This window comes from Chlamydotis macqueenii, chromosome 14, assembly GCF_036417535.1.
Source record: "Chlamydotis macqueenii isolate bChlMac1 chromosome 14, bChlMac1.mat, whole genome shotgun sequence".
Lineage (NCBI taxonomy): Eukaryota > Metazoa > Chordata > Aves > Otidiformes > Otididae > Chlamydotis > Chlamydotis macqueenii.
Window position 1 is genome coordinate 11,735,710 of NC_141569.1, and position 26,044 is coordinate 11,761,753.

General features: G+C 41.9%; 1 protein-coding gene across 2 annotated transcripts in view; it reads left to right on the forward strand.

Annotated features, from left to right (window-relative positions):
• RNF145 (ring finger protein 145) overlaps positions 1-25,410 on the forward strand; it is a 44,915-nt gene extending 19,505 nt beyond the window's left edge. Inside the window, exons 3-11 of one of the 2 annotated variants that reach the window (XM_086758813.1) lie at positions 851-959; positions 6,614-6,705; positions 11,397-11,632; positions 13,869-14,044; positions 17,860-18,000; positions 19,342-19,524; positions 21,403-21,550; positions 22,222-22,578; positions 23,727-25,410. In XM_086758813.1, coding sequence (XP_086614939.1) covers positions 851-959; positions 6,614-6,705; positions 11,397-11,632; positions 13,869-14,044; positions 17,860-18,000; positions 19,342-19,524; positions 21,403-21,550; positions 22,222-22,578; positions 23,727-24,170 — 1,886 coding nt within the window. In that variant the 3' untranslated portion in view covers positions 24,171-25,410. The remainder of the gene's footprint in view (positions 1-850; positions 960-6,613; positions 6,706-11,396; positions 11,633-13,868; positions 14,045-17,859; positions 18,001-19,341; positions 19,525-21,402; positions 21,551-22,221; positions 22,579-23,726) is intronic. The other variant, XM_086758814.1, reaches the window with a different exon arrangement.
• The last annotated feature ends 634 nt before the right edge of the window (positions 25,411-26,044 follow it).

Here is a 26,044-nt window from a genome sequence, read left to right on the forward strand (position 1 = left end):
GAGGATGTGCATGTACCACCCAGTTATGAAGTGGACTTCAAAGAACTGCTTTATTTAAGTATCCTAATGAGAGCAGGTATGAAGAAAAGGAGCAGTGTTCTGCTTGTTGGAGAGGCTGCGGAGCAGCCAGGCTGTGGTCCCAAAGAATAAAGCTGTATCTGCATTGGGTCTTTTCCCACAGTCTTACTAAATGCTAACGAGAAGTGAAGGAGCTGCCAGTGTAAATGCTTATAAATTCTAGGCGGTGCCAATCTTGTCCTTGATTTATGTTACGCTGATAGCTTGAATGTGCTTTAGTATTACTGGTATGGAGAACAGCCTGTGTGTCCCCATCTCAAATGGTAGGCATGCGAAGTGTATTTAAACCATGAAGACACAGTGGAAGAATTCAAATATGTAATGCTGATCGGCAGGCAGAGGTGTTCTGTATGTCCTTTGCTTGAAGAAAAGGATTTTTTTTTTTACATCAATTGACTTGAGTTTTTTTGGATGAATAGGCTTTTTTCCCTGCGACACTGAAACTTGCTTTCACTTGCAAGAAGAGGGAGACTTAGGGCTGTTTTCTGTTTGTTACGTAGGTTATGTTAGTTAGGTCTTGTTGAACCACTTCTTGACATCTAGGTGTGATCTTACAGGAGCTGGTAGAGCTATTTATGTATGTTCATGTGGGGAAAAAAAACCCAGAGAAGTGTGCTTTGTGTTTTGATGAGAGGAAAATGTAGGTACAGTGATTTTAAACTCAAATAAAAGCAAAGGTGGTTAAAGAGATCTGAATAACTTGAGTGTTAATTCATATTAAGAAACTGAGGATTATATTTTTTTAAATGTCAACCTCTGCTTTTTATTACAGGTTACATCTTGAGTGTTGTGCTCCTAACTTTACCAAGACAACACCTGGTTCAGCTTTACCTGTACTTTTTGACTGCACTGCTGCTTTATGCTGGGCACCAAATTTCGAGGTAAGAATAAATGGATTAATTTTCTTAGCTTGGTTTAGGAATTAGAAAAATGGCTGATGTTTTGTTAATATCTGTAAATGGGGTAGATCTGGTTTTGTGGAGGCCTTTTTTCTGTGGCAGACACCTAAATGCATCTTGCTGTTCTTTGTCTTGAAAAAGTTTACAGTATTAAATATGCGGTCAGGTAGTTCTGGTGTATTTTCATTGACTTAAAAGGAATTTTGAGCTACAGTTCTGTATATTGTAATGTCCGTTACTCTGAGGAGAGAAAACGCTTACCACAGGACTAAATGTGGCCTCTAATGTAGTAATCTGCATTACTCAATGGCTCAGCTAACGTGCTTTCAACACTGGAGCATTCTACAAAGCAGGCAGGACATTAATTTTAGTTTCCTGGCACCTACGGTGGGAGGGAAAATAGAGATATGGAAGATGGTGAAAGTGAAGTAATAATGGAATTTACGAACAAATTAATCTTTGTTTATGTAATACCTTTTACAATGAAAAGAAACAAAGGCATTTTGGATCTGAAATGCAGAGCAAGAGGGTGAAGGACTCTTGATTGGGACAAGGCAGAATTGATCAGCTTCGTTTGTGTGGCTCCAGCTGAGTCTGTTGAACGCCAATGTAAACTGTCACGCTGTCCAGGAGTTTAATTGGAACCAGAGTGCCATCACATTAATGGCTTTACATGGGAAGTCTTGAAAATATGGACTTGAGCCTGATTTCTTTTGGTGCCTGCTGATGGGAAGCATTTAAAAATGTACTTTTGATTGATTTAAGTGAAGTGATACGTTTGTTATTTCTGCATCAAAATGGTTGTTCCAAAGCGTTTGCTGCAATCTCTCTGACTCAGTATATTGCAGTTCAGGAGAGTGTTAATGAAGGTTTTGTGGTGACTTGACATGTCACTGTTGTGGCTGTCAGAGTTGCAGTTAATGATTTCCTGGATGGATGAGGGTGCAAGAGAGGAATTACAGCCTCTTGTTTCCTTGGTAGGAAGGAAAGAGGATTTTTTTTATTGCCCTCAGAGGAGTGCTGAGTTTTTATAGATACAGTTTGTGGGTGTTTCTTAATAGGGTTGAAGGATTGCTTATTAGAAAAAGCAACCTAAACATTATTTAAGAACTTGTGTTGAAATAAAAATAAAGCTACTAAATAAAGCTACCCATCAGATGCAGGGCTTTGGTCTTGAACATTTACAGCTAGAGATCTTTATGCTATTCTGGATCTTTAAATCTTGCAAAAGGAAGATCGTGTGGATTTTGGGTGATGGATTAAGGGATACCACGGTGTTTCATTTTAATATCTTTTTTTTTGCTTGTGTTTCTATGTAATTTGAATTGTGACTTCTGTTGCTTCCTGAGGTTTGAGACTTTACAGGCTTCATTGAAACATGTTAGATAACCATTGCTTGCACTGTTCAGCGTATTCCTACTGAGCTTTCTCTATTTGATGCTTCTGGAGTGAGTTAATAAAGACTTTAATTAAATCTTGCATCAACTGGCACAAAAAAAAAGTATTTAATTAAAAGATGTCTTGGATTCAAATAGTCCAACAGTATTCCCTAGCTAGTTTGCAAAGCAAATGTAGTTGCTAACACTTCGAGTGAGCTTACCCGTTCCCTCGGTATCAGACTGCCTTGCTTTGGAAGGAAGCAGCGTGCAAGGGGCTCTCAGCAGCCTTTGTGCGTGTGGGGAGTGACACTTCCATTAGCTTTTCAGAATAATTTTTGAATCCTGTTAGTTTTCTTATTGAAAATAGTAAAGTGTAACACACAAATGCAATGTTAGTGGAGCTATTCCTTTTATTGCCAAAGCTGTTGAATTCCAGCTGATGTTTCTGTTTAGCAGACTGATCATCACGAGCCGTGCAGGAGTCGCACGTGCAGACTGTTCCTGAGTGTTTTTTCTTAATAATTCAGCTTAGAGCTGAAAACTTTCACTGAATTGCTTGCATGCACTACCAGTTGGGATGCTATTTAAGATGGATGAAGAGGTCTCGTATTGAAGCCAGTTTGGTTAATGCAAATTATAGAACAAGACAAGAATCAGCTGGCACTTGACTCTGCAGTGTCCTGGAAATTCTGAGCTGTTGAAAGACTACAGCTTTTTTTTCCACCCCAGAAATAGCTTGCGGTTTAGCTGCAAGTCTGGGAATAAGAAGATCTGAATTTTATAGTTAAGCTCTAACTTCAGACTTCCAGATCTATGTGACCTTGACAGGTCACCTAACTACTTATGTGTGCGTTTGTTTGCTTACCTGCAAGATTGAGAATTACCTTAATGTGTAAAGACTGGTTGACTGATGTGTGTGAACTCTTGGAGAGTCCAAGGAGATGCTACATCTCTATGTAGCATGTTAACCTGGCAATTTGGGTGGAGGTAATACACCATCTGTTCATGGAAAAAGGAGAAATCGACATTAAAAACCCAAATCCTGCTGCTCCTGGCAAGGAAAAAGGATGCTGGTTTTATTTTATAGGTAGCTGCACAAATATCTTGCTTAAAAGGTTCATGTTTCTTTTCCCCATTTCCAGCAATAAAACTTTGGAAAATAAATGATGCAGTAGTACAGAAAAGAAATGATTCAATTAAACATACTGTTAATGATTTTAAAAAAAAGGAATCTATGCCATTATCTTATTTCACGTTTGGCAGTTTTGTATGATTGTATTCGAAGTGTTGAGCCTCGCAGAGCTTGGTAGGGGTGGAAGGGCAAGAGACTGAAATGTTTCTTATGGATAATCTTAAAATACACTTAATTTTAAGGTTGTCTGTAGACATCTAAAACCTATGAGTGTGTGTGTTTGAGGCTGACGGCGGAGATTAATCAGCCAAAGTAAGTGTCAGCAGTATGAGTCAATTAGGTCAGATAACTGCTGTGCCTTATGTCAGTCAGCTATAAAGCATATTTTTAATAACAGAAGACCTTTCTGCACTTTCAGTAATAAAAAATGGTCATGTGTGAAGCACTGTGTCTCTTTACCTTGTTATGGCTGTCGGTGAGTGCATGTTCACAGTCCAGCAGTTTGATTAAATGAGGCTGGGAGTGCATCTACAGAATGAACAGCAGGCAATCTGATCTGAGCTTTATTCTTATATCCTATTTTTTGAAGTAATAATGCAGTTTCAGTCATTTCATTAACTGGTAAATAATGATTTTAGCATTCTTGTTTTCTTACATTGCCACAATAAAGTGCACAATTCTCAAATGTAAAAGCTGCAGCTTAATACAGCTTTAATTGATCAAAATTGAGTGCAGGCACTTGCTCTTCTCAGCATCTTGTATGGCACTGCAGCTGTTCGAGGCGTTTTGTGCCAAAAGATCCTTGTGTTTGTGCTGGTAATAAGAGAATCATTGCTTTGACTTTCCTTATTCAGACATCATCTACAAATACTGTTTAAAAAATTTAGGAGATATTAAAACGTCCTCCTTCAAGCTGGTAGGCCTAAAACTCAGTTAATCAGAGTTACTTAGAGAATGAAGTCAAGCGCAGAGCTCTGTGCAGATGACTGAATCAGACAGACAATGGCAAGAAATGTGGCTTGAAGGAATTTGGGTCATCTCCAGGCACGTTCCTGGTGTTGAAGCAGCAACTGTAAATGCAGCTTTGTTGGTCTGTCTTAGCTGAGTTGTGTAAGGCCATCTTGCTACAGTTGGTATCCTGGATGATTTTGTAACCTAACATACAGGAGAAACTTGATGTCTTCGCTGCTTTCCTTCAGTTCAGAAATAGGCAGTGTTTTCACCCTAAATTTGAGGATGGAACATGACATTGCTAATGCAAAAAGCAATCTTCAGCATGTTGCAAACGGTGTTATTTTTTTCTCCCTTTAAAACTCTGATGGGTTATCCTGTTGGTGCTGCTAATGCTTTCAGAAAGTGCTCTCTGCAGGTTTATACAAAATAGATAAAAATACGCAACATCGTCCCAAAGATTACATCCATGCGGATGTTGGAAGGTGGAAAAAACCCTTGTGCTTAGCTATACCTTGATAACATGAGGGGGAAAGTTCTCTCTGGAATCAGTGATCTTGGGTGCCTTTCCAATGCTCGTGTGTCTTTAATTATTGGTTACAGTCTACAGAACCATTTCAACATACCTCACGTCTACTCTGACACTTGAAAAACCGCAGTGAGTAGGCAGGGTTGTCAGCTCTGAAGAACAGGCTTTGAAGTGTTTGTTTTAGTACTTTGAGATTTATGTCTTGAATTCCAGAGATTTTTTTTTGCAAATGGAAATGTGAATACCTCAGCTTGGAGTAGCAAGCTAATACGGGAAGAAGGGTGCATTTCCACATTTCCAGGGAGAAGTGAGTGCTTCCAGTAGCATGGAGTTGCATGTTTTTCTGCACTGAAATAAAAAGAGCAATTCTTGTCTTGGTTTCAGTTTCTGGAACTGTTTGCCTTGCTTTCACTGCCTCTGTTCCCAGCAAGTGTGGCTTGCTTCGCTGATAAAAATAAAGATGTAATAAATGAAGTGCCGTGCCCCTGGAGCGAACAGGCCCCGCTGGCTCCGTGCGGGGTCAGATCAAGTGTGTCTGGTCTGTCTGGGATTCCCTGGATGTGCTGCAGCCAGCCGTGAGGGACTGGCCAGATACCAGCGCAGGATTAGCTGGTGGTGTCACAGCAAGGGTGGAGCAGCAGCCGTCCTGGGCGTGGAGACGGAAGGGTTGCAGGGCAAGGCAGAACAAGGGGCTGGAGATCTGGACGCTGAGGGTCATGTGTTGCGTGCTGTCTCATGGCAGGGGATTAAGGAGCCACTGGGAAGTTACTGCTGTGCCGTTCTGGGATCGGCTTCTGAAAGTGCAGAGTGCTTGCTCTTAGCGTGACGTTCGTATCTGAGTTACGTTGCCGTTACGTACGTTAGCCTGCCTGAAGGCAGAACTCGTGGATAATCACCAGCAGCAGAAAAATGTCCAGTCTTCTCAGGTTCTTACCTTCTTTGTTTGCCTGAGCCTACTCTCCTAGCCAACCTTTTCTGAGATAAATTACAAATATCCTTTTAGATTTTTCAGACTTATCGTACCTGTCAATAGTGATCTGTCAGTTTGGGGGTATTCAGTTAGTCCCCCAGGTTTCCCAGGACAGAGCCAAACTTTTAAATTGTGCTGGATAAAAGGATTATGAAGCAACTCTGTTCCTGACTCTAGTCCATGACTGTCACTTTTCCTTCATACCTATTTTTAAATTCAATGCAAAGAGACTGTTAGGTGCCAAATATGATAACCATTGCATTAGAAGACCTCTCTGTCAAGCTTTCAATTCTTTTTTTTTTCATGTGGAGCTGGTGGGAAAAGAAATTATTAGGGAGAGCACTACTTAAGGATACTTAAAAATGGAATGGTACTTAAGAGGCTTTGTCAATAAGCAGTTTCAGGCCAGGCTCTGAAGAACAGCTTGGATGTCCCGAAGGATTTTTACAGGTATGCCAGTGAGTCTAATTACAGATAATACTTCTCTGGCTTAAGTAATGCCTCAGTTAAATCCTTACATCAGTGAGGCTGCTGTAACAGTAGTGTTAACATTGCTTTTTAAAAATGTATTTAATTGATTGTAACATACACTGAAGTTACATATGTGTGGAATGAATTAAGTTGCTGCTTGTCTGATCAGATGGATCTTAATAGTTTGTGGTTTTACTTTTTTAGGGATTATGTGAGGAGTGAATTGGAATCAGGATATGAAGGGCCAATGTACTTGGAACCTCTCTCTATGAATCGTTTCATGACTGCTTTAGTAGGTAAGTGCTTTAAATATTTGCGATGCAGGAGAGAGCTCTGCCTAATTCTCTTAATTGAAACCTATGCACGTTTTACCTCTTGGTTTCAAATTTCTCTTATCACTTTTAGTAGCTGTGGTTCTTGTTAATATGCAAGAGGATGGCAGGCTAGGTATATTTTGCCTGGCTTTTTCTATGCCACTGATTTACCAGTGCTCCTATACTTGCAGCTTTGAAGTATTTTCTAGGTCTGTTAGTCATGCTATGCCCCTATATTCTTCTCAGGCTTGGACTCTGAGTCAGAAGGACTGGATTGTCTGTAATAATCTTTGAGTGGCAAATACTGTAGAAATTTCAATTGTAATGTGTATTTGTAGTGCTTTTGTTAATGAAAGTATTTTAACAGGGTCCCGGAGGTATTTGTAATTTAAGAGTTAAAGAGTGCCAAGTCAAAACTACATTTAGAGTATGTTTGATTATTGGCAGGGATGACTTCTCTACCTAAAAAAAAAATTCCCAAATAAACCCTGAAGAATTGGACTTTCTTGGCTGTTCTCTTACCCTTTGAACTTTGACTGGAAGAGAATAAATTCAACGTTAAGGTTACTACGCCACACCATATGCTCTACTGAGAGGATACTGGAATACACACACACCATGTGTATTTTAAAATTAAGCCTGAGACAAGCTTGAAAGAAAACTGTTCCTTAATTCCTTTCACTAAGATCTATGGTTTTCATCAGATTATTGACAGATTCAGTCAGCCATGTGCTGTTGGCAAAACTCAGCTGCTTTCTGTTTACTTGCAGCTGCTACTGGCAGATTTAAATGGATTTACTTCTTTACAGTATGTTAGGTCCACCAGAATGCAGATATCTCCTGTTTGCATGCATCCTTACTTTCAAATGTGGCATTTGTCTTTGCTTTTAATATTTTTAAATAGAAATAGCATTGGTATTTTTCAAGGAAGGGAAATCTTCTTTAGATATCATTTCTTCTCTCTTCTGAATTTCTAGTTTTTGCTGTCTTGTCGAAAGATACCAAAGTACAACTAAAGCCTTTAGTGTGTTTCTGTGAGAAAATGTTTGTAATTAGTCCTTTGAATCTCTCAATGTAGAGTCCCATGATAAAGCAGAATCCGTCAGAGAGCTTCACAAAGCAGCAGGCAGGCCTGGGCAGGAAGAGGCATTGTGTCATTCAGTAATGCTTAGGTAGAATCTAAACCGAGAGTCAAGCTTTCTATGCTTCATCCACGTTTTAATATGGATTAAAAATAAGTAAGAAAAAGATAATAGTGTTTTTATGCAATACAGTTTCGGATTGTACTGGTGTCAGACTAAAGTGTCCTTTTGTTGTAATTGTTTTTCAGAAGTAGGTGCTTGACTATATTAGCCAATGTGTGTACGTTAACGTACTTGATATCCCCATTATTCATTGCCCCTGTTCTTTTAAAGCCAACTTGAACGTGTGATTTTAGTCTTCTGAATGGCAAGCGGTCTTCTTTGGGGAAGACCTGTGAAAGTGGGCTATGAGGCTTGACAGTGCTTTGTATAAATACGAAATACTCTCTCAGATTTGTTGCATACGAAGGTATTTATCCAGTGCAATCTGCCATATCTCAGGAGAATACTGCGCTGAACTGTGTCATCTTCACAGCAGAATGAGTGTACAGGTGCCCTGCTCCTTCTCCTCACAGGTTTTGCCAGTTGTGCTGCAGCACTGCTGACAGAGGCACTGAGGCAGGCGCATGGGGGAATAACCGTGCTTCTGGTGCATCTCTGGTTCCTAAAGGTTCTAGTCAGAATTAAGGGGATGATGTACAGTACGCCAGCTGGTTCACAAATTTAATCTTTGTAAATGCTTTTGTTCATTCGTGCTTTTTGAATGGGCTCTCATAGGTATTTCTTCCCTTCTAATTCAGTCTCATGACTGTTGACTAGGGTTACTAATATGTTCCAAAGTTCTGGGTGGAAGAAATGAATGTCTTTGAAGAGTGACCCTTGGATGAGTGTGCACCCTGTGAGCATGTCAGCTGTGAGTGTTACAGAGCTGCATGGTTTTGGAAGCAATACTACCATGAAGACTTTTTCTTAGTGCACAGTAATGAGATTATATATAAACGTTAGGGTGTCTTGTTTTTCAGGTAGCAGTTAATGACATAGCCAGGGGCTTTGTTAATGTCAGCTTTTTAAAATAGGGAATGAAATAAAGACAGTTTCCTACTCAAAAGGGGCTTAAACAGTGGCTGTACCACATAGGCTTTCTTGTTGCACATTTTCGATTCGCTTACAAGCTTGGGAGGCTTTGGCTACCTGTCATCAATGTTTAATGTATTTGTGGAGGTTTGGGGAAGGGAAAAGAATGGGCAGGAACTTGAGGCAATAGATTTCTTCCTTATTTGCCTCATTCCCCAGCAGAGGAGCCTGGTGTCCTGCGGCAGGATTCCAGCCGTCGGGTTCGTTAGCTCTGTCTGGCAGTTTTCAGTTCATGGCGTTTAAGTTTAGAGTGCAAACATTCACCTGGATTTGCTAGTCTTAGCAGATAGCTAGAGTGTTAAAGCCTTTTTATGATTTGATATGAGATACAAACTAATTTCCTCTGACTGATCCCACTGTTTATGTGTGATGACGGGCGGTGCACAGCCCCACTTGGAGATAAACTATGATTTACTGCAGAGAGATTGTCTGTCCTGAGCTAAGGTGCTGCTACCCCAGTTTGAAATAGGAAGTACCAGTCACTGAAAGCTCCATTGGAGACATTTTCAGGCCCTTCCTGAAGGGGTAGAGAATTGACAAAGTGCAGACTTCAGGAAGGAGATGAGGCTTCCAGCGAAAGTGCTCCGTGTATTTCCTTTGATGTACAGCTCTTCTTTCCATGACAAGTAATTTTTGATAGGTATTTAAATTTAAAAGGTGGGAGGGTCAGAGTGTTTAGCAGGGATGAGACTGAATTTTGAGGTCTTCTTCTGTGGTTGGAGAGCTCCAGAGTAATCCCAAAGAGCGCTGGATTGTTTAGCATGATGTTGTCGCAATATTTTATTTTAGATGACGACATTCTTACTAAATCCTGAAGAACATATTGGATGCTGGTATTTGTATCCCTTTGTGTGGGAAGCTGGGTTGCCTTAGTTACCGCGAGTCGCAGAAATCCTCGCAAGCTGACTGTGCCGGGCTCCTGGATATTACAGCACAGCAGTGTGCTGGTGGTGTCTTAAATAGGGTTGTAGCAACCTGCGTGTGGGCAGAGAACAACAAAGCAGAGGGAGAATGCTTCAGAGATGGAGTCTGTTGAACTTCTAAAAAGATGAGTAGGGTAACTTTCCCTGAAGCTTCCAAGACCCTGTATGCTGATAGCATCTTGCTGAGAGCAAGGGTGCTTCTCCTAATTCGGAAATAATTCTGGCAAATTGACAAGAGGACTTAGACTTGAAAGAGGATGGTGTGAAGGAAGAACTTTGTATGGTTAGGTGATTTTAGTGATTGCTTTCAGCTTGGCTGAAGTTATTTTGAAAGCAGAAGTCCTTTCCTCAGGTGGGGAAGTTAGGCAGAATGAAAGCAAAACCCTGGTGCTGCGATTTCTCCTCTCACAGCTTCCCTCCCCAGCCCACCCAGAAGGGCTGGCAAGGTCTGGAAGCTTGTGTGACCACCCAGAGTCAGCGCTGACCTAGAGATGTTAACGGCCTTGGTTTTGTTACTCTGTGTTTTTGCAAAGGCGAACTCCTGATTCCGGGAAGAGTTGTGAAATGCAAATGTTAGTGGAGGTAGCTCCAAAACAGCGCATAAACACTTGAGTTTAGTACCACCTGTTGTGGTTTTAGCATGTAAGCTGATGTAGATGCTGAACAAGGTTCTGCTTTTAAATAATACACAATAAGCTTTTTCCTTACTGCAAAACAATGAGTGAGAATTGTTTTATCCAGGCAATGTGCATTTCATCCCGTTCTGTTTCCTCTGAGATGAAGAGCACAAACCCCAATGACTCCAGTGGGAGCAGTCGTGCTGGAGTGGTCTGCTCTAGAAATACCACCCTCCAAATCTCCTGCTGTGTAGGAGAGATGTGCTTGTGCTTGTGTCCCTGCCAACTGTGAAAGAGAATGTAGTTGTTAATTACCTGTCACTTGAAAGCTTCAGTGATAATTTTGGGCGACTGCCTCAGGGCGTTATGAAATCATTGAAGTCTCAGCTGCTGACCTGGCTGTTCTCCTGTTGCTCTTCTTGGTCAGTAATTCCTCTCGACAGTGTAAATATTGTTGCTCTTAAAGCCATTTGGGACCTCTGATTACTTTTTTTTTTGCGTGGATCAGGATGAAGCAGTAGTATAGCTGGGCTTCAGAAAAGCTGCTGCTGTGTGTACAGATACTGATGGGATTTCAGGTGAGCTGGGGATGTTAAGGAAAAAGAGGGATGACTTGTTTGGTTATCCTCTGCATTATTTGTTCCTGGGAGTTCATGTTAATCCGAGTATGATTCTGCACGTGTTCTGGGTTTACATCTCACTGATCTGTAAAGTGAAAGCCTGCAGTTTGAAAATGGCAACTTCTGTGACCCAGCAAAAGACGTGGAGGAGCCTGGTTTCGTAACAGATATGTCCTACTTAGAGCTGTCATAATATGCTCGATGTTAGTAACTGTGTTATGGAAAGATAACGTATGAAAAGACGTTTTACCTGAAGGGGATAATCGGCTGGATGATAAAAGCCTGTCTCGTTTCCAGGTCAGCTGGTGGTGTGTACGCTCTGCTCCTGCGTCATGAAAACAAAGCAGATCTGGCTGTTCTCTGCTCACATGCTCCCTCTGCTGGCACGGCTCTGCCTGGTCCCTCTGGAAACCATCGTCATCATCAACAAATTTGCCATGATTTTCACTGGTTTGGAAGTTCTCTACTTTCTGGCATCAAATCTTCTGGTGCCCTATAACTTGGCGAAATCGGCATACAGAGAGCTTGTCCAGGTAAGACAGAGGATGTATTTTTTACATTTATTTTATTTTCCTTGGCAGGAAAGAAATAAAATACTTTGACTGTCTTCTGTAGAACTGGTTGTGTGTTAGCTCATGCTTTCTTAGCAACTAAATGTGTTCCTACCCATAGCATCTTCTTTCTTTCATATATGGTAGCTTATAATTTCTGTGGGTAGGCAGCTAAGACATTAGCCTGAGTGATGCTGCTGGCCCGCTAGCATGTCCACTTTGCTTGGGCTTTGCGTAGTCCTTCCCAAATCCAGGCTAAAAGACAGGATTGTGGCAGAATGGAATTTATTTACAGTCTCATTAAGTGAGCAAGGTAATCCCCATGCGTTAGTTGTAGTAGCTGTTCATTTCAAGAAATGCCTTCTGTATGAAGAGCAATTGTAATTACAGTTGTGTAAAATTGAGAGAAACACCAGAGTTGATTTTGACTGTAATAATCACTGACTTAGAGTCAATGATTTGTAACTCGCAGACAGTGATCTGGAAGGTCTGTAGTATTTTCTTTAGAACAGTAGCGTTGCTGAGACCTCTTAGCAAAAGTGTTAACAGAACAGACAAGACTGATCCGACCTGTATCCATTTTGTTAACGCTTTCATATCTGATGTATCTTTAGTTGAAAAGACACTTTGTTAGTGGTACGGAAACATCACACCTCACATTATTTATTTTTGCTTTTAAAGAGCTTGCTGCTCTTTTCTGTTGTGTTTCAGAAGCATAGGCAAAAACATTGGCTCATAGTGTGTTCATGTAACTGGCTGCTAATCCCCCACAAATCAAGCTTTGTGTGCTCATTCCAGAGGAAGATATTGCTGTTTTGTCTTGTATGTTGTCCTGCTTGTATCTCCATTGCTATAAGTTTGTTTAGTTGTTAGTTTTCAATGATGTCTTCATCCTGGTGTTTGTGAGTTTACTACTATTTTAGTCTGGATTTGATTGCTACTTTGATATTAGTGGCAAAACTTAGTGAATATTGGGATGTTAAACACCAGGAGTGTGTCCTGACTGCGGCACCGTGGGGAGACAGCCCTCAAAGGTGGGCAAAGGCAGCTGTGTATATTTCGGACTGTGGCTGATGCTGTAGTTTAGAAGGAGGTCCAGAACCTTGGCTGCCTACTTGCAGCAGAAGATGCCAGAAATACCTCACGGTTATGAATCTCCATTATGAGTGTAGCATGACCCTCTTCCGATGTGGTGGAGTACTCTGCCAGGAGCTGCACAGGATTGCTTGGGTTGGTCCCAGGCCAAGGGAGTCTCCTGAGGGCAGATGCACTTCCTTCACAAGTCTGTGAGCACAGCTAAAAGCGGGAGCTTGGCGCTGTGTCCCTGCCAGCAGCGTTTTGTTTGTCTGTCAGCCACAGTAGACAGTGCAGCAGGTCCCATGGACGTAACGTCCCTCGTGCTTGTTGTGACAGACTAAGTAGGCAACTTTTTATTAGCATTTGCTAAAATTTGCTAGCCATTACAGATTGTATGTCATTGTGGGAAGCAGATGATGAGGAAATAGTAGTTATGACTGATTTTCTCTTGACCTTTTCTACTAAGTCCAGCTATATGAAATTCCAACTTCTTGGAAATGACTGCTTTGTAACTTAGTCTTCGCGATACAAAAGAAGTAATTTGAGCTTCAGAGTATTCTAAAATAACTCTTAAGCATGAATTTTGAAACACTTGTTGGATTAGGAGGAGTCAGAAGTTGTTCTTTCTGAGATACTTAAACATAAAATGTCTGAGGTATTAAGTTTTTCCTTAAAACCAGATCAGCAAAGCAGATTTACTGTGCTGAAGTGATGTGGCCCATATTTCAGTTTCCAGTGTGTGCAGTGACTTGGCAGTAGCTACAGAGAAAACAACACTGCCATCGCTTAAGCTGGGCAATGAGATTTGAGTGGGTTGTCCGTGAATCGGAGGCATGTGTCCTTGCCCCTCTGGCTGTGAGCAGGCTGCAGGCAGCAGGAAGGGGCATTCAGCTGCTCTGATGATTTGCTGCATGGTCAGGTTCCTGTCCCTGCTTCAAGTCAAACAGAGGATCAGCTGGTAATACGTCAGTGCTGAACCTGGGCTCTTCCTTTGTCAGCCTGCAGTTTGATGTACCTTCTCTTTTCCTTTGGGATGGCAAATACCGTGTGCATTATCCTCAGCTTCCTTGTGGCTGAGTTGTTACCAAATCACACGTGCTGTGAAGCAATAACAAGCTGTATTTTCCTCTGTCTTGCCCAGGTGGTGGAGGTGTATGGTCTCCTGGCTCTGGGGATGTCGCTGTGGAACCAGCTGGTTGTCCCAGTTCTTTTCATGGTGTTCTGGCTTGTCTTATTTGCTCTTCAGATCTATTCCTATTTCAGCACACGGGACCAGCCTGCCTCAAGAGAGAGGCTCCTCTTCCTCTTCTTGACAAGGTAATTAACTTGTCTGCAAAAAATTGGTTTTCTGGTTTGACAATCTCTGAAATGAATGTGTGTGCTCTTTTAGAAACTAGATATGTGGATAGTGTTTATTGCATTTGGATGCCCAACAAATACTTGTCCTAATCACAGTGACCGTGTGTGTAAACCCTGTTAAGCTTCTCCTTCAGAGGCATGGATCCTATTCAGAACAGACAGCGTTAGTGGAAATGTGAGAGAATTCCCACAGAAAGTAAAATATTCTTCTGATGAGGGAATAACTATAATTAGAGCTTTGGTCCAGAAGTTGTTTTCAGTATACAAATTGGTTTTAAGTCTGAGATATTTTAGTTGTAGTCTGTCTAGCTGATATCTTATTCATGCTTGTGTTGCTTTCTGAGCCCTGTGTGTCACGTTCCATCTTTCTGGTGTGGGACACATTCTTCAGTTCATTCAAGCAGCAGAAGTACTCAGCTCCCAAAGTAACTTTTGAGCTCAGTGGTTAATTTGGCAGAGCGTAAAGAACCTAAAGATACCACATTCCTAAAAGCTTTCTAAAAACTGCTTTTAAGATAAAGGAGAGAGGCCTGTGTTAGTGCTCTTACTGAGAGAAAGGCAGTGTTTGAGGGATTCTTCTGGCTGCAGCCTATGTGCTTTTGCTGGGTGTTTAACTAGAAATTACAGCGTACGAAAGGGAGCAGGAGTGTAGGGCAGAGGAACTGAGTGTGCTGTGGAAGGGCGAGTTAGGCAAATTAGTGTAATACTGGGATGAGAAGAGAGGCAAGAGTGTCTAAACACACAGGTAACATAGGACATGTTCTTCAGAGACCATACGTCATTAGTTCTGCTGTTTGGGTAGCAACTTGCTTTAGTAACTCACTGATCACTACAGTTTTCCAATCAGACTTGCCAACTGCTTAGCTTTTTCATGCCTCTGTGTGTATATATCATAGTGTAAGCTCTCAAAATTAATTATGACTGAGGAGAAATGCCAGGGGTTTTATTGCATATAGTATTGTCATTGCTTACAGTGTCAGACTGCATTATGGAAAAGCACTGACTGTGTTACCTGGTTCTCAACCAAACCACTGATGTCTGAAGTTTTTCATCCTGTTCATCTCTGCTGCAATTCTAATTTTATTACAGCTGAGTTCAGCAGTCAGTACAGGTGGAGGAAGCTATCTTTTTCCTAGTAAATAAGTTGAGTTTATTCCTACACTCACGTTGTTAGATTTCCCCTATTCATGGCGAAACAGGGAGCTTCCTTTGCAGACTTGCATGGGCTTGATCCATGAGGGAATGAATACCAACTGATCTCTGTGAAGTTCTTCCTGCAATCGCAAAAATTCTGAAAAGCTACGTAAATGTTCTCACTGTTTGCTCTGTCACAGTAGAAAAATAATCAACTTTTATTGATCTTAAAAACACAAGCTCGGGTAGTACAACTAACAGCCTCTTACCCCTTAGGATGGAGCCGAAATACCCTGTCAGGCCAGTTAATAATGTAGTGCTGACTCTTTAACAAAGTGGAAGAAAACGTGTGCTCTTACATGACAGAAGGTGACTTCTGCATCTGTGCCCTTTAAGTGTAATGATAGTTTAAAATAGTGTAGCTGGAATCCGAGTGAGAGCAAGTGGGGTGTGCAGAATAGCTGTGTCCAATTTTCGTAAGTGTCAGAGTGGTTGTACTGGGCCAAACCAAATATTGATCTAGCCTAGGATCCAGTTCCCAGCAGTGGCGGTAATTGAGTGCCTGGAAAGACACCCACCCGTACCTTCGCAAACAGGACACTTCCTACTGCTCATTCAGTCCGACATCCAACTTCGGCTGTCAGGCTGCTTTAGCTGGGTGTGTTTAAAATGTAGTCAGTAACTCTCAAAAGACTTTTCTTCCATCAGTTTGTGCTTTCTGCCTTTGAAGCCGTGTACACTTGTGTCATTTGAAAGATGCCAAGGCAAGGAGTTTCACAGCTCAACTTGATCAGTATGATGAAAAATGAATTTTGATTGTTTGAGTCCATATAGTTTCGTTCAGTACATCTCAATTCATGTATTGGGGGGGAAAAAAAAACAAACAACCCAAATAGCTCTGCTCCTTTCTTTAAAAGTAGCATAGGTCTGTTTTTCACCACACTGAAGCTCTTGCATGTTTGCTCTTTAAAAACTGTTGTGCACCTTTCGTTGTCCTTGTTCCTCTCAAAATCTTTTCCATAGGCATGTAACTGCTGTGATTTTTGGGAAGTCTTGAAGAGTTTAGCTCTTTGGGACAATTCATAGACTTGTGCTTGACACAAAAACATAACACTGAAAGCTCCCCAGGCTTCTCTTCGAGCTCCTAAGCTCCTCTGGGATCCTTACATAGTAGATCACCTGGAAGTAAGTTTAAGGAGGATATTAAAATCACTCTGACAAAAAGACATTGTGCATCAGGCAGAAAAGCCAGGATTCTTGATCTCTGATAATTTATTTTGAAGCAAAACTTAGTTCCTCAAATATCCTACAGAAGCAGCTGCTTTAAATACTGTGCTTCGCAGTTCTTGACCAGCAGGAGCATTTAAAAGCTTTTTCAGCACTGCCGGGCTTGGTAAACAGGCAGAATTGGAAGGCTTTCCAGAAACACTGCAAATAGTGTATGTAAACACATCAACGTTTTCTGCTGCTTTCAAAGGAGATTTCCGGTTAAAGTAGTCAATAAAAGAGACAAAGTAAATGTCTCTTGGATGAGCTTTGTTTATTTTTGAAGCATGTGCTTCCTCAGAACTCTTTTGTTTTCTCAGAGTGCTGGACTAGTTCGCTTTTCAGCTGGTTAATTAGTGTGACATTTTGGAACATAGTGTCACAGGCTACTGTCCTGGTGATCAAGCAAAAATTTTTAATATTTTTTTTTTTTTAATAAAATGAATGGAGCTGTCAATGTATTACCTTGGATTATGTATGTGAGGATTTCCAGATGTGTAATCCCTGTCTGACAGCTGGTTCTTTGCTGAGTGTTAGGTCATCTGGTGCACTGCGCTCCCCTTGCTCTGACAGCGCGGTTTCAGAAGCTGAAGGACGCTCTGAGGCTTAGGCTGCTCCAAATATTGCAGTGCCAGGACCAGCAGAAAAGCAGCCCTAAGGTGAGGGAGCTGAAATAATGCAGCTGTTCTCAGCATCATCAAATGTATTCTGGGGTCTCAATCTTTGGGACTTCACTGCTGTAGCAAAAGAGAGGAAGAAGCCTGCTCAGGGGGAATGTTCTTCACTGTCTTGTTTTGCTGCTTCTGGCTCAGCCGTTTGAAAGACAGATGTTGCCTACTTGAACCTGGCGTGAACGCTACCCAAACAGCTCCTGGTCTCCCAGTAGTATTTATCAGTTTGATGTTTATTTGCACTATTGTGGGTGTGAGTGGCAAGTGGCTTAGTGAATCTGTGTTTTTGGTAGCTGGCTGAAATGTCGGTGAGTAGTAGCCTGAGTGCACTGTGGCTGTCACTGACTTTTGGCGATGAGAGCCCTACGCAGGCAGGACAGTGCCACCGTGTGGCACAGCGCTGGGAAGGGACCGGAGAGATACCACAGCACAGCCCCAGCTCCAGCCTGACAGCAGCGTTAGGTATGGAGCTGAGATGAAGTTGTGTCTCTGAAAGAAGTAACAGAACACCTCTCATCTTTTTCTTTTTATAGAGGATTCCTATAGAATGTAGAGCTGTAGAGCTTTTAATATTTTCATTAAACCAATCCAGTTTTGCTTTTAAACCAGCTTGCACAGTTAACATGACAAGGGGAGAGCTCATCACACTGTTTTTAATTAACAGACTTTTCTGTTTCTGTTTTCCCCCCTCTCTCCTCCCAGTATTGCTGAATGCTGTAGCACTCCATACTCATTGCTGGGCTTGGTCTTCACAGTCTCTTTTGTTGCTTTGGGAGTTCTGACTCTCTGCAAGTTTTACTTGCAGGGTTACCGAGCGTTCATGAATGATCCTGCTATGAACAGGTAAGTGCCTCGGGTCTAAAAAGGGATTTATATAGAAATAGATGGGTTGCACTGCAATTTTTTTAACTTATGAACTCTTGGGTATTCTTGGCAGGCTGTTTTGTATGCCAGCCTATGTGCGCATTGGAAAGATTTGAGGTGAAAATACAGCTTGTCACAGAGTTCTTGGGAGATGGTTCATTTCTGTAACAAATTCAGGGCTGTTAGTTGGGATTTATAATTGCACAGTTTGATTGTCTTAGTGCTTCAATTTTCATGAGTCACTGGAAAATTTTCATATGCTTGGGTAATATAAACACTTCATATTCCCATTTCCTCCCTGTAGTTTTGTGTGAAACATTACTAATCTGTGGAGCTTAAAACACAGTGTTGTATGATTTGCCTGTGAATTACTATGGGAAATAGCCAAAATATAGAAACGGCCTTTTCTCAACACTTGTCCCAACTTGTCTAATATGAAATTGGGGTCCTAGGTGTGACACTACCTCTCGGTTATTCCAGCCCTTAATTCTACAGAAAGTTCAGACCATGTGCAAAAGAATGTTTTACATTTTGTGTTCCAAGATGTGGAAGTAAACATGGTATAAATTGGGGTTACCGAGGAGTAGTCTACATAAAAGCATCTTTTGGGGAAGCATGCAGTTCTGATGATCTGTATTTTACAGTGTCAAATGCTGGTGCTAAGTTATGCTCCTTGAAGGTATTAAGTTCAGTCCGAGATTCCAGGCCAAAAAGAAGTGTACTTGGTGTAGGTACAGAGAGGATAAGCTGGAAAACATCGAAATTGCTGATTTGCCTAAACTGGGCACTGGGTGGGGTGTTGAATCAAGGATGTTTCTCCGGGGCCAAAGGGCAGACAGGAGGATGGTGATGTGGAAATAAAACAAGTGGAGAGGGTCTTCATGGTGATCTAGGAATGAGACTGACTGGTGCCCGGGTGTAGACATAGCAGGGCTGTGTCAGGCTTGTGTAGGCAACACTGAGGGTGCTGGGTTCCTCCTCTTTAAGACACAACATGGGTCCTTAAAATGCTTGGTGCTTGGGGGGACTCTATCACTGGGTGGTGTCTGCTGGGCTGGATGTAGCCCACAGGCTGTTAGTCAGGAGTGGGGTTCTGAAATCTGCTAGTTCCTAACCCCCAACGCTTCAGCATTTCTGAAAACATTCCTCTGTGGTTAAAGCCTTAGCAGGAACATCAGTAAAGGCTAAAAACAGTGACATGTGAAGGGTTACGACAAAAACAGACAGCTTATCTCCTGGCGTTTCTAGATGTATTTTTGAACCAACATTGACACACAGAAGGATGTGATTGTTTGTTCTCTTGACTGTGTTGATCTGCAGGGGAATGACTGAAGGAGTCACGCTCCTCATCCTGGCTGTGCAGACAGGTTTGATTGAGCTCCAAGTTGTGCATCGGGCGTTCCTGCTCAGTATTATTCTTTTCATTGTGGTGGCATCCATACTTCAGTCCATGCTGGAAATTGCTGATCCCATTGTCTTGGCATTGGGAGCCTCAAGGGACAAGTAAGAGACTGATTTCCTAAGCTGAAAGTTACTCAATGCTGTTTTAGGAGGTGATAAACTAGCAATGGATGGCCTGATTTGGGTTTTTTATAGCTTGTAAAGTTACCCTGTCTTTTCTGTATGCAAATTTGTTTTCTAGTCTAAATTCTCTAGTTTTTCCTTCCCTATCCTGCTCCCTCAAGGGCACACAGTAATAGTTTTGACCGTGCTGTGTGCTGGCAAGCGGGGGTGACTTTGATCACCTGCTCTGAACAGCGTCCATCCAGCCTGGGGCAGACCATGCTGTCCTGCAGCTGCTGGCTGCCCACTCTGAGTACTACAGTGTTCAGGGTGTCCGTGCACTGTGGTGTGTGTTAAGCAAATCCAGGACTCCAGTGCCTGTGCTCTCCCCACCCACGCTCCGTTGTGTGGATTTGCAGAATGGTTTTGCTTAACCTCCTCCGCAGCTGGGTAAGTTTCCCTCTAATGCAGTGGTCTCAGCTGTTGAGGATTGGAAGTTTCTAGAGTGACCTTGTGCTAGATATTGTAAAACCTACTTTCTTTTTGTGAGCCTGTGGTCCCAAAGTGCTAGAGTTTGCTGGCAGAAAATAAGAGGTGGAAGGCTTGCTTTAGTGTACCAGATGTTTTGATCACGTGGGATTGCTGTTGAGTTTGTGTTTTGAACAGCTGTATTAGTATCTGGTTTCTTGTATTAATCTGTTTGTGTCTTTGTTAATTTCTTGTGTCTTTTCCCTTTCTGTAACCTGTAAGTGAAGAAATGAAAGAGAAAGTTTATTTATGTATAGAGCATTTGTTTAGCTTAGAGGCTACTTGTAGCCAGCATGTTCTGCCTGCAGCAATGTTAACTGCGAGAACACTGACAGAGGGAAAGGGAGAGTAGAGCCAGGACGTGAGCATCTGCCTGGCTTAAACAAGCAATCTGTGGTAATAGCAAGTTTTAACTCTTCTGCCAAATCTCCCAGGCAGTCCTATATCAACTAGGATCAGGCTAAATTCCACTTCAGCTTTCCCTTTCTCCCTCACTCACAGACATAGAATTGCAGACCTCACAGTAGCGTTCTGATGTTTCTTCAGACTGCTTTCTTCTGTTTCTTCTGCTGCTGCTGTCCTGTCCCTCCAGTACTTTAACTTTTTCTGTACCTCATTTCCAGAGCTAAATGACCTTAAAGTACAACCTAAGGAACACATAGAGATAGTACAGTAAATAACTGGAGATATTCTGAAAGCTTTCACAGATGTAAAAAGATTGATGGTGTGTTTAGGTTGGGGAGGAGATTAGGAAGAAGTAAATGATAGGAGCAGAGTGAGGACTGGCAGAGATGAATGTTCAAATCCTGCTACATTTCTTTTTTTTTGTAATCCCTGAATTGGGGAATATACTTCTAAAGGCAGCGTGATTAAATATGGTGATGAAAGGAAACACCGTTGCCTCATGCATATTAGCAAAAAGACATAGAGTTGTCGTAAGTATATAATCTGGGATAGTTCTGTTTATATAGAACAGTGTACAGGTACCTGCATATTTAATAATTTTCTTTATTTTAATGGACTTTGACCTGAAGCATTCAGTATCTCAGGTACTTAATTTGTCCAACCATTGACTTGACCCATTACGACAATTACTGTAGGTGAATTTTTGCCCATGATCTTTGTCTTTGTATTGAAAACAGCAAAGGTCAAGTGAGAGGGAACTTTTCCTACTCTACATGTTGTAGACGTGCATGCTGGGAATGAGACTGTGGCCAAGTAAAATAGAAACTCTTTCAACAAGTTAAAGCCTTGAGCAAACATCTAACTGCCTACTTCCAGCAGTCAGCCTATCCTATTCTGACACTCACATATGACTTAAAAAATAAAAACCTATTGTGTTGTTTGCAGGAGTCTGTGGAAGCACTTCCGAGCAGTCAGCCTCTGTTTGTTCTTACTCATCTTCCCCGCGTACATGGCCTACATGATCTGTCAGTTTTTCCACATGGATTTCTGGCTATTAATCATTATCTCCAGCAGTATTCTAACCTCTCTTCAGGTAAGAGTAGGGTAGTTACTGCGCCTGAACTGTGATCCTGTTACTCTAGGGGGGGAAATAAATGCTGAGAAAAGAACAGGGATGATAGAAGAGCAGAAGTACAAGATCTGATATAAAATCTCTTTCTTTATCCTGTACCTGAGCTTAAGGAGCTCCTAGGGGTGGGCTGAGAACACATGGCATGGAAGTTTATTGCAAATTGTAAAGCCAGAAGGCTTTTGAGGGTGTAACTATCATAGAGGGTTTTTTCCCAGAGTACTTGTTTATTATTGTTGCTTAGCTATGGCTCTTTGAAAGCAATTTGGTGTTCAAAACACGGTAGTGTAAATACAGGAAATATTTTGTACTGTGAGTATCTGCTAGAACTTTTTTGCTATTCTTAAATTCATAAAATCACCCCTCATGATGCTCAGCACTTTTGTTTAATGAACCCAGCTCTGTGCTGGACTCGGGAAAGTGCAGAAGGGGAAGTACTTGGGAAGAAGCTTAAATGCTTTGCAGGAAAGAGTGACTTTGATTTGTCTTGAAATTCAGCAACGACTTTGGTACTTTTGGGCTTGCCTGCCCTCTGTCTGATGGACAGAGGTACAGAGCTCGATGGGCAATGCTGAGTGACTTAAGCTCCAGTTCAGAATTGAATGCTGAGCTCGTGGTCTTGCACTGTGTTGCAGGTGCTTGGGACACTCTTCATTTATGTTTTGTTTATGGTGGAGGAGTTTAGAAAAGAACCAGTAGAAAATATGGATGATGTGATTTATTATGTAAATGGCACGTACCGGCTGCTGGAATTCCTCGTCGCTCTCTGCGTGGTGGCGTACGGTGTCTCGGAAACGATCTTTGGTGAATGGACTGTGATGGGTTCTGTGATCATCTTCATTCACTCCTATTACAATGTGTGGTTGCGGGCCCAGCTGGGATGGAAAAGCTTCCTTCTCCGCAGAGACGCTGTGAATAAGATAAAATCACTGCCCGTTGCCACAAAAGAGCAGTTGGAGCAACACAATGATATCTGTGCCATCTGCTACCAGGTAAGAGTGGAAATTTCAAAAGATTGACTTGAACTGAAATAACTCCAGATTGTCAAGTTCAGTCTGCAACTGGTAAAATAAGTTACTTGAATTGTGTTCCATGAGTAATATTGTGCTTGGTAAGTTACTGGAATTAACCTGTTTTCTGCTTTGTGTGAATTGATTTGCAGTGCCATCGCCAAGATAGTTTTTATGAATAAAGAGAGAGTTTGAATGTGTTTAAACTTTCATTCTTTTTCCTTCAGTTACACAACAAACTGTATCTTTGAGCTTCTTTGAAACCGCTCGTGTTTGGGTTGAGCTGGTCTCAGCAGTAACAGCGAAAGTGCCCTTTCTTCGTTAGTGGCAGATTTTGTTACTGTATGACCATGTGCGCTCAGTAGCTGATTTGCCGTTATTCCATAGAAGCAGCTCAATTTCTGCAGACATCGCTACTTCCACTTCATGCGCAATGGCAGTTTTGTAACAGAAACGTAATTATCTAAAGGTTAAGGGTCTTTCTAATGTAAGCCAGCAGATGTAAGGAGCTTAGAAATTAATGTTGAAAATAATAGCTCTATCACACCTCTAGCTCTTTTGGACAGAAATTGTACCTAGATATGAAGTGAATGAACCACTCTGAGGTTAGTACTGTGCGGTTGGAGTGCAATTGGATTGACTCCAAACTTGATACAAATTCTTTGAAGAATAAAACTACTGGTGCCAGGTTGAACGACAGCATTTGAAATACCGGATTAGTAATACACAGGTCTCAGCTGACAGAGTTAGGGTGTTACTTCATTTCTGATTTACGTGTGGTATCTGTAAGTGTGCTGGTTTGGATTTGCATGACTGTTTCTTAAGCCAACTAATCCTATAACACTCATCCTGCAAAAGCTTGTATTTAAGTGTTATAATACTTTATAAACAAAGCTTTTTGCCTAATTTCTAATCCCTGTAATATAAACAGCCAGACCTAGCCTGTGTTTGAATTGTGTGTGTATTCGAATGCGGAGGCTCGTTGATGTGAAGGAAGGAACCTTCTCTTACTTGCCTGTGGTCTGCTTCTGTCTCTGCTGTGGCTAGTGGCCCCACTGGATGTGTGAGGTGAGAGCAGAAGAATGGGATTACAAATAATCTGATCTTTCCCTTTTTTTTGTGTCTTTCAGGATATGAAAACTGCTGTAATCACGCCATGTAGCCATTTTTTTCATGCGGGTTGTCTTAAGAAATGGTTGTATGTGCAAGAAACCTGCCCCCTGTGCCACTGCCAACTTAAGAGCCCTTCGCAGCTACCGGGACTGGGACCGGAGCCGGTTCAACAGCCAAATCCTCCTGCAGAGCAAAACACCAGACCTGGAGATGCAGCTGAGCCCCCTGGTGTTGAACATGACAATGGGCCAAATACGAAAGACAGCTCTAGCGAGAGCGACGGACAGGTTGCTGATGGACAGGGCGGCCTGGAGGCCTCTGCTGAGGTGGAGGGGTCTCAAAGCGCGGACAGTGAGCCAAGCCCGTGTGAGGCCAGCCAGGGAGCAGCTTGTGCTGCGGAACTAATTGCAGCCCCAGAGGGGTGCCCTGCTCAAGACTCGAGGGTTTGTGTCCGGGTCTAAGGTGACGAAGGATAACGCGAGAACAAACGCATTTCAGAGATCCAAGTTTGACTCAGAAGAAAACCTATCCTTCCACAGCTGTGAAAGAAGTTTAGCTGTTAATGCTGGTCAAAATGTAATCTCCCGTGCTGATTCTTGTGGGCCGCTTGGTAGTGGTAACTCCAGTGAGATGTAGTAGAGATGACTCCAGAAGCTCTCTGAACTGTGGGCATAGGAAGGATGTCTGGAAATAAATTGCAGTGAAATGAGTGTTTTCAAGACGTAGGTGAGGGATAAGAGGAACGAGAGGTCTGTGAGAGGCCATAGACAGATGGACAGAACGCTAGCTTTTGTTTTGGTCAAGAAAAGGGTGTCGCATACAAGCCATGTCCCGGGGTCCCTGAGGGGCGTCAAATGCAGTGGGTTGGGAGTCTCTGAATGAGGTGCAGCTTTGGTTGCTGACAGATATTTTTTTTTTTTTAATTTTTTTTTTTTTTTTTTTTTAATGGCACGTTAGCAAAAATCAAAGATGTAACAGCAGTGATTGTACTAGAAGATGGAAGCACTCTTAATACGTCATGTGTATGCTTTGGGTGTACTTGGTGGGGCAATTGCATTTGAATTCATGTAATCTATAGTGACTCTTGACTTTTATGACGGAGTCTTCAATATTTTGATGTATATGAAACTTTTGCTAAAAAGGGCACAGTTTGGGCTGCATGAAGTAAACTAAAGCTCTAATGAACACTTTGACCTCTGCTACCAGGTGCAGGAGGAAAGTGGGATGAGTTTTAGGGCACAGATAGAGGCCTTGCAGTACTGTGCTGTGCAATGTTTAATTCTTGCAGCTGAATTAAAACAGTATTAAACTCTGGCGATATTTGCACTTTGGGAATGAGTACATTATTGTGTATGATCAGACTCCGCAAATGCCACTTTTAAAGCTGTTAATAGGTTTGCACCTTTTTTCTTTGACAAGGACATGTCCATACTTAAATTTTTACATGCATCATGGCTTCAAGTAGAACTAGGGACTGGGGTGGGGGAATAGGTGGGAGTAGGGGGCAGGCAATTTTTTTATGTGAATTTTGATATGAGGAGAAATTAGTCACTTATTTATACGATAGGCTTGACTCAAGTGTTTTTCAAAGTCAGTATTCCTAATGTGAAATGTGATACTATTTTATTTTTAGTAGTACATTTGGATGTAGACTGACAGACATAGCTGAATGTCTTAATAAATTACATTTGAAGATTTTTACACCTGGTTATGTGATTCTTGTACTGAAATTCCATGAATTAAGTATGTGTTGACTCTTCTGCAATAGCAGCACTCAGTTCCCCTTGGAGATCGGTGGAAATTCTGATGCCTGCTTTCTCCTCGTTTCCGTTTCAATGCTGTGTGTCCTGGTGGTACCTCCTGGCCTCCTCTGGTCCTCCTCACCAGATCTTCACCAATACAAACAGCACAGTGACAGAACACTGAGGCACGATTGCTCCTGGAGGGTGTACGGCTGCCTGCTGCTACTGAGCCCTAAGAAGAGCCCCAAACTCTTTTGTTCTTGTCTAACAAGATGTGAATATCAGTTGCACCGTCCTTTAATTCTATATCTCGGTTTTGTTTTCTTGCACGTTGATCAGAAATTTACGTTCACCATGTGCTTCATCGATCATTGCAAAGTTTTGTTTGTTTGTTTGTTTGTTTTTATAAACAGCTGGGTGTGTTTGGGGCTGAGGGGAGGAAATTATGAGGAATTTTTTTCCTGAACTCTTCCACTCCTGTTAATCGGTGGTCTGGGTCGTGCTCTTCCATGCCTGCTTTTCTGTGGAATTGAATCTTTCTCATAAAGTTGTTTTGTATGTGTCCAAGCTTTTAACCTACATAATTCACCATT